At 32.0% G+C, this 9,522-nt stretch overlaps 1 protein-coding gene across 2 annotated transcripts in view; it reads left to right on the forward strand.

Annotated features, from left to right (window-relative positions):
* The window catches only part of Smp_014780.1 (putative alpha-actinin), a gene marked incomplete at its 3' end in the record, with an annotated part of 33,065 nt that extends 23,543 nt beyond the window's left edge, over positions 1-9,522 (forward strand). The window contains exons 18-19 of one of the 2 annotated variants that reach the window (XM_018795730.1): positions 6,701-6,859; positions 8,811-9,522. In XM_018795730.1, the coding sequence (XP_018650013.1) occupies positions 6,701-6,859; positions 8,811-8,969 (318 nt within the window). The remainder of the gene's footprint in view (positions 1-6,700; positions 6,860-8,810) is intronic. The other variant, XM_018795729.1, reaches the window with a different exon arrangement.

The raw sequence follows: 9,522 nt of genomic DNA on the forward strand, positions 1-9,522 counted from the left end.
AAGTAAGTAATCTCCACGACACCCCTCACTAATACTTCGTATTTCTTTATTGTAATTGAATATTATCGAAACGTATGCTTTAAAAATTAGCAACTATTCATGCCATTTTTATGGTTTAATCAAATAATATTCACCATTGACCATAGATCGCTTTTAAAGTTGAAGATAATAAATTTTCACTGAAATTCTTTCGCTTATAAAACAAAACAATTTTAATCGTCACATGTACGTGCAGTTTAATATCTCTATGAGTAAACAGGTTGGTTTGTTAAATAAACCCTTTCACTCTATTAAATGGTTTTTGATAATATATATATATATATATAACCAATAATATTTGTACATGTGTATGTGCATAGGCATATCCTTTTCATTTATATTAATTAACTCATTGAAAAGCTATAACACAAATGTAGAACTCAAATGTTGGTTTTTCAACCATGTGACCTAGTTTCTGAAAAATTAAAACGTTAGACCATCATATAACGTGCTAATATTTTGTTACTTAAAAGTGGTATGTAATCTTGTTTAGCTACGTGCAATAAAGAATTATGGAAATGAAAAACAAATTATTCATACGCTACCCAGTGCTTCCATTCATTACTATAGATTCATTTGTTAACATTTTATCAAAGCGATCATCTATTTTTTTCATGTGAGGATGATAGTTATGATTCTTGTAAATATATATATGTATTATATATACCTTTTCATAAGGTAATGCTATTCAATTGATGGAATTAAACTACTAGTTTCTCCAACTTCATATCGGTGAAGTAGTGATTCTGTGATCTAGTTCACAGTGATTTTGCCAGTGTGTTTGTAATTAGCGTAGTTTTGATATGAAGTACTCATTTCAACGTTTTTGCATTGTTTTGCTCAATGTTACTGGTTTTCAAAGAAAAGAAAAAGTATTAGCAATCGACAACTGTATTGCATGCAGTTATCCAATCTTTGTCTCAGGTACCTGTATCCGAATAATAATTGAATTGACTATAAGAAATTTCCAGTTTTGCATTTCCGTCTTCATCCATCTCAGCCTATTATGCTGATGTTCTAATTGGGTGATGGCTTAATTGGTCGGACATTCGACTTTTAGCCACTAAGTCTCAGGTTTGCATACCAGTCCACCAACTTCACTTTTGGACGAACAGTTAGTATCATTATCCTTCTCACAACCCATACCCAAGTATCTATTGAGTGAGTTAATTCCAATTTAGGTTAATCCTTGAATAAACGAAAATATGCTAATAAAATGAGTAGTTGAAGATTAGTTCGTTAAACAGAACTATCTATTAACGATAGGTCTTCTTTAAATATATGCTTCAATTAGACAGAATTTATTATAACCGTCGTAAATTTTATGTTCATTATGTTACATTAAATATTTACTTGGTACATAATTTTGTGGAGATCGTAAAATTGTGATAGTTTAAATCACAAACTGATCTTGTCTAGACCTGGATGCACTAGACGGCCTTTCCATCCCTACACAGAACTCCTTGGTAGTGCGCATCCACGGCCCAGGATCCGAGGATCAGACCCATGGTTCCTGACCATGCGCCCGAGCGCCTAATCTCTATCCCACTGAGTTGGTATCCACCGGTGTTAATGTCTAATTTCTATCGATTCGCGATATTATGGAGCCCTCATTTATTGCTCGTACTCGATGTGGTCGAATTTCACTTGTCATGGCCTCCCACTATAACTCCGTTTAATGATTTTAGTTTTCAGTGGTGGTCTTGACTTTAGTTAACAAGTCTTTTTTAGGTTACTTTCGTCTCACTCAGTGGATTCAGCTTTCGTGTTGAGGTCATCTCCGTTTTTTTCAAATGCCAATTGATATGGCTCGTAGTTTGGACGCTTTATTCGGATCCTAGCTATTCGGATAACCCCGGCCTAGCACTACTCAGCGACTTGTAAGACCAGTAAGAAGACACGAGTATCAGAGAAGCACTTTACTACAAGGTTCAATTATGTACAGAAAAACAGGGGTTTTACAGTAACTAAAAGACCTTGAGATCCCATAGTAACAGTATGTTAACAGCCAATCAGGACCTTGTTATTTTAGTAGCATTTTAGTAGCATAGCTTTTAACTAATCGCTGATTGGTTGGGCTCTTTATGAGCCTCTCTGGAGGCTCTGATAGAGTTTATTGTAAGCCGACCTAACACTTCCCTTTTTTTTGAAGATTCGAAGATTAGATTCTGATTTTAAAAAAATTATCTGTAGGTTGAAATTCTCCAACATTTCCTCCCCCACGAAATAATGTTGGATCTTCATATCTCCAATTTACAATTAATATGACTTTATTTAGAACACATTTCTCGTATTGAATGCAGAATCCACTAGAAATGAATAGATGATGATGAACGATATTTGATTTTAGGTCATCGGAATTTGGCTTTTCTGAAACATCTCCATCAAATTCATTAAGATTTTCACTGGAGGATATTTGATAGCTAGGGGAATCATCATCTAATGAAATTGCCTTAGGTTTTTGATCAGCATTTGATTCAACCGACTTAGTTTCCTCATCTTCATAAGAATTTTCATCAAAATCATGTGCACCATTCCAGCTTTCTTGGCCGATATCATGTAACCCGTAGTTTAATTCTGACTGAAGTTTGTCTTCAGAAATCGGCGGATTGAGTGGTGCTTCATTAGACTCTGGGCTCAGGGCTTTGTCTACGGAACCTTGTTTTTCTTTGACATCTGATACTGTCACAGTTTCATGTGCATTTAGCAAGATATTGTCTTGCTCTGAACCGGCCAACTTACCCATTTTGCATTTTCCATCAGATATAAAGGGAATTGAACCCTCAACTTGGCGTTCTTCTGGGACGGCCATTTTAGCACCATTATTGAAAAACTTGTCCAAGACTGTTTCAATTAGTTGCTGCTGGAAGGCTAGCATCTGTTGTTGCCGGTGCTCTAAGATTATCAGCGCCTGTTCTAAAGAAATCGTCATTTTTTTCTGCTGATAATAATAATAACTCCGAAAATTCACCGGCAATTATTACAGCTTGTTTGATTACCAAATCACGTCTCGGTTGCTGTATTTCTTTTTGCCAGAATCCTCGACGACAATTGTTGTATTTTTTTTTGTGTACCAAAAACCTCGACAACAATTGTTTGTTTTTTTTGCCGAAATCCCCGTCGCCACTGTTATGTCTCGTAGTTTGGACGCTTTATTCGGATCCTAGCTATTCGGATAACCCCGGCCTAGCACTACTCAGCGACTTGTAAGACCAGTAAGAAGACACGAGTATCAGAGAAGCACTTTACTACAAGGTTCAATTATGTACAGAAAAACAGGGGTTTTACAGTAACTAAAAGACCTTGAGATCCCATAGTAACAGTATGTTAACAGCCAATCAGGACCTTGTTATTTTAGTAGCATTTTAGTAGCATAGCTTTTAACTAATCGCTGATTGGTTGGGCTCTTTATGAGCCTCTCTGGAGGCTCTGATAGAGTTTATTGTAAGCCGACCTAACACCAATCATTGGCTTTTGGATGTTCATGTTTGTATTTCAAGTTTCACCAACATCTAAAATATAAATTGTAGGGTTCCTCATTGTGATTTATCTCTTTGTGTGTATGTATTTCTTATTGTATACATACATAGAAACAATCAGTTTTGATAAGAATAGGTCAGGTTTTATTCGATATATGTCAATTTTATTTTATTCCGATTAAGGTAGTATATATTTCACTGATTTCTTATTGTGGCGAATTATAGTTTGTAGATAGTTTCTGTCACAGACCGACAGTTATTGGGAGATTTACTTAAAACTAGTTGTCTCATCCTTGTTTAGAAATTTTCAACTGTGCATAGCTATAATCTCATTTACTGTCGAACCCAAGAGTTTATTAACCCACTGTCCATTACCCAGTTAGAATACAATTAATGTACCGTACATCATGCATCTATACATCTGATGAAGCATACAAACTGGGACGAAACAACTATCTAGTGCTTCGCCTGATTTTCATTGGCTTCCTATCTAATGTTAGTCTTGTTTGACGAAAAATACGTTCAAATTGAATTATTCCACACAAAACCTATCCTTACCATAATTTACAATTTCTTATATAATACACATCAGCATTCCATTTATATTTTCTATCCTGTTGTTGTTGTTGTCGTTGCTATTTATATTTACATTTATAGGTCCCTTTTTAAAAATCCCAACTCTTATCCGAGTCTAAATGATTTATCATTCACATCCTTTGTACGTGTTCTAATCATGTTAGTCTGCAAGATTTACGATTTTTTTTCCTGTCAGCATTATGTTTGACCGTATATAGTTCATTTTGTAATATTTTTTGTAAGAGGTTAAATGTTTAGTTAAATTTGATAACCGGATGCATTATAATCAATTAGTTGATGATAGTTTTCACAAATGTTACATGGGTTATTAGTAGTTTGGAAAAAGTTGTGTAGATTTACTTGACAAATCCCATCTTTTTATTTGTATATTTTTTTTTAAAAGTTCAAGTTCATTGTCTGTCAGATAATACTCGTAACTGCTACAGAAAAAGAAGACTTCATTAAGTCAAACTTGAAGCAAGTTTAAATGACTGACCGATTTTTTTCTTAAATCTTCGTTCCCTGAATGTATAAATTTGACCTTTTATTAGTCATTATCTTTTTGTTTTGTTTAAATGTATTGTTTTCTTTTAAAAAAAATTTCCCTCAAGTTTTATCATCATGTATTTTTTAAACTTGTACCCTACATTATCTTAACTGTGATTTATGTACAATGTCTGTTTAATAATTTTGAATAAATTGAGCATTGGGTAGGTTGTTATAAAAATTAATATATATGTAATACCCCAATGAGAGAGAATAAATCTGTGAAGAGGTGGCCTACACTGAGTCACGAAACGTCAGAAAATCTCATTTTTCTACTCATTGGGATATTACAAATAATTAATGTCTGTTTAAGTTTAATTTTGTATTTATAATAAGCATAGATAATAAAGTTTGTAGTTTATTGTCTATTTCATCTAGTATAGTTTATTACCTATTATCAATCAAGATAATTTCAAATGAGTTAATTAACTATTAATCAGTTTTATTTGTCTCTATGTACTTATCAACTATAATTTCAAAGAAAAAAAGACCAAAAAACAGACAATTAGTAATTTTAATCAACTACCTACTACTTGTATATACTTCTAGCTCTATTCAATTAGATTTTGATTGAGAAAGGCAAAAAAAAATTAGTCGATTAAACATTGAGTGTAATGAATGACGATCGACAGTTGTTTTGATGATTATTGAAATCATCATAACTAAAAGAAGTATTCAGTGCTTACAGTGATATAATGGAATATCAACAGTTAGATATTTTTGTAGTCAGTTAATTGAGCGATTGAGTCAACAACTCATAAGAGCTTTTTGAAATCTTGTCTTGACACAATTTGTCTGAAATTCTATTATCGTTATGATCATCTTATATGTTTAATTGTCAAATAAGGAAAGAAAAGAACGTCTTGTATAATAATTTGTCTATCGTAATAAAACAATAAAGGTTCAGTACATGGTGAATGCTAACAGTTTTATTATTTATATTGATGCAGTAAATTACAGAAGAAGGTCGATATTATGTTGATTTCATATCTTATCAAAAATGTGTGCTTTTCAAAAAAAGAAAAGGTTTTACTACTCAGCTTTAAGTGTTATTCAAGTTGGCTTTAGTTGATAATAATCGTTAATTCATCATTGGAAAAATCAGGTATTTATTCTTCTTAAAATTATAATACCAAGATATATATTCATCACTGAATTTAGCCATTTTGAAATATGGGCTTTTAAAAAATGAACTTGTTAGCTTTACGGACTAATCAGTCTTGTACAATAAGTGTAGATATTTTTAATATCTATATTAAATATTTATAATACCATAAAAAAGCTAATGAGGTTCTGGTCCATTTCATGAATTTGATCTTGCTTGTCCAAGTTGGAATAAAAGTAAGACAACAAATAGAATAAAATTGTTTCATCATACAATATCAGTTTTCCTTAGTTACGTACAAGAAATTAAGTTTAACTAATGGTTAATTGTATTTTTTCTTCAATCCTCATATATATTTTTTCATGTTATTTAGAATAAAGTTGACTCGGTATATAAAACTGTACTTGCTAAACGAATCGCACTTAATCATTTCCCAATCAATATCCGCAGGTAATACGTGTACTTTGCATCTTTTAAATACAAAGTAACTTAAGAAGACTGATAAAATCCTTTGTATGGATTTACTGTTGACTGTAAGCCATTGGAGTTGGTCGAAATGTCTGTTTATCTGGCTATTCATGTGAGCACTAGTGGTGTGAGTGATGAGACTAATTTATGCATAGCGTAAGCCGGAAAGAAACTTATTCTGATGTGGTGCATTTTAGTCCCATCATTCGTTTGTTTATTTTTCCATTTAATAATTTCAGTTATACTCTCTCTACGGCTTCACAATATCACTTTCTTATTCATATGGCGTATACTTTTCTTGGTGTCTATTTTATATCAGTAGTTGTTTTCACTAAGTCAGTAAAAAATGATTTGTATTATTTAACTACGGAAAGCCAAATGATGAAACAGTTTATTTGTTATCATCTATAAATACTAATCTAGTCCTCCTTTTTTGTTTCCTGCTCATCCTTTCATTGTTTTTTGTTTATTTATTTTAAATTGTCAGGCGGAAACGGACTTCTCACGTATTGTTAATGAAGTTGATCCCGGTCATACAGGTTACATATCATTCGATGCATTCTTGAACTTTATGACACGAGATAATGTTGACGAGGCAACTGAAGAACAACTTATTCAATCATTTAAAACACTTGGAGGTGACAAAGTAAGCTTAGTCTCCACAGAGTATATTATATAGTTCTGTTTTTATAATCCTTATTCTACAGTAACTGACATAATTTAAAATTCATTCAGAAGTATTTAGGATATCGTCATTAGGCGCTTTAGTTTAGATGTACAACTAGTTATGTATGCAGTTGTTTACATAATTTTATCAAGAGTATGAAATTCACTGTATATCCATTTTAATTGAACCATTTAGGATAGTGAGGTCAAACCCAAAAACTGCCACTATATCATGAAATCACTCACTATTCAGCTGAGCTGTGCAATATGGTACAGATGTTCAGATTAATGTCCACGATGTAATCGTAATATTTGACTGGTTGATATAGTTAAAAATTATTTCAAATGCCATATATAGATTTTCAAATTTTTTATCTCTCGATGTTCATTCTTCCCATTTTGAACAGTATTAATTAGTTATGCTTAATCCGCTATTTAGATTGATACGCTTCTTTTTGTTTTGACTTTTTAACATTTCACCATGCCAATTTTCCTCCTTCCTATCTGTAAATGTATAATACACCGACTTTTTTCGATCCATATCTATTCCAGATTCTACGTTGTTGTTTATAATTGATGAATTAAATTCGCTTTGTACTATTAGTATTCATTTACTGGTCGCTTACTGAACTGCACACGTAGAATTTTCATTTTGTAATTCACAGTGTTATATTGAAAGTGAAAGCTAGATGATTTCTTCTTTCCATAATCAGGGTACTCGTTTTAGTTATGTAATTCTTTATAACCATTTGTCGATAAGTAAGATCAGTAATAACGTAGAAATAATTCCATTTGTTTCGATTATTCAATTACGAACTGAATGGTCAAGTTTGGAACTTTTAGTCTAAGTGTTCAATGAAAACCCGAATATCGGAACCCTTTCCATTTCAGTATACAGTAAGTTATATGATCTTCGTCTCCATCAGTGATTTAGAGAGACTGAACAATATATTAAAATTAGATTGGTGTTTGAAGTATAGCGACGTGAACAATTGATTTTCTGACATAATCAGCCTCTGTTGGTCATCGGTGTTTTATTAGGGACAATCCTATAACTCTGGACGACTTTATATTTAAGTTTTGCTCTTTTGAACTATTAGTTATTTTGCTCTAAGTTTTTGTTTTTACGTAGTTTTGTACATAGGGTTCGCGTACTTTAATCTTTTCCTGTTTTTCCCTTTGTTGTTACACGTTCAGCGTTTTTGCCAACTAACTGCAACAGGCATATCAACTTATTGTTTTTCTACTACCGCTGTTTGTGTCACATAAGTTTTACTTGCATATTAGTCTATTTAAAGTCTGAATAAAAACACAATATCATAGTGGGGTCTCAAACATGGAAGTACTAGGGCTACTACTCTTCGTAATATATATATATATATATATATATATATATATATAAAGCCTGCCCAATCATATTCAGTCAGCAAAACCATAAAGCCAGCTATATGGAAAATATGTTTTATTGCATACATAAAATTTGTCCCCATGTTTTACCCTATATTCAACTTGTTTAGTATCATTGATGTTCGGAACCAAGTTTTGTTGACAGTCATATGCCTTACGAGATTCCTTTTTTTGCCGACGATATAAAATACATAAGGCATTTCATCCACAACATAATGTGAGTAACTTATGTATTCTTCGAATCATCCAAGCTATAGCTTGAATAATTCGGTTAGTAGCGTTGTTAGTAATAAAGGATTTAGTATTTTAGCTTCTTATGGTCTGAACTGAATTGGATTATGAATCAACTTTCAAGAATCTAATGAATACAATGGATATCTACCCTTCATGATATCGAGATCAATATTTGATCGCTTTATCAGTTGTTAGTTTGAATTGTATTTTTTCACTTCTAACTAAATTATGATTTCACTGAAGAACAAGAATTAAATTGTTTTTAAAATCTCTTGTTTATATTGTTTTAGGGGTATATCACTGCTCAGGATATCAAAGAACGTCTTTCTGCCGGTGATGCTGAATATTGTTTACAGAATATGCCTGTATTAAATGGACCAAGGGGAGATTCTGGTGCATTAGACTATGAACGTTTTGCCTACAGTATATGTGGTCGTAAACCAACATGATGATGATGATATAATTGTGTTTAAGTTTTGTGCTTCTTTGTTAGCTTGTTTAACATCATTCCATTTTGTATTCGTTTGTTTAATTATTAGTATTTTTATTTATATAGTATTACATTTATACCTTGTATCATCCATTCCCTTATACCGACGAAAATGGCAGTTTGCCATATTTTTGTTTTTTTTTCTTTATAAAAAAGTAATTTTGTGAGACAACACAGTATTATTGTTTTTCGGTATTTTTCTTCCGTCCATCTTATTCCTGACTTTTTAATATAACTAAATTTCCCAAGATATCCATTTTTGTATGTACCAAATATATACGAATGTGTTTTTTTTCTCATAAAATGATGATGATTGGTTAGTTCGAGATAAAACGACATCATTTGAAATGGTTCCTATGATCAACAGAACATTGTTATCGAAAGTGGTTCTTGTCTCAGTATTAAACAGTTAGATTCTGTTGTTTCATAATTGATCAATTGATTTTTTTTTAGCACTCATCGATTTTTTTTTACAACAGGTTGTTTACCATTTTGATTCATTTCAACTTATT

This window comes from Schistosoma mansoni, chromosome 2 (genome assembly GCF_000237925.1).
Source record: "Schistosoma mansoni strain Puerto Rico chromosome 2, complete genome".
NCBI classification, from domain to species: Eukaryota; Metazoa; Platyhelminthes; class Trematoda; order Strigeidida; family Schistosomatidae; genus Schistosoma; species Schistosoma mansoni.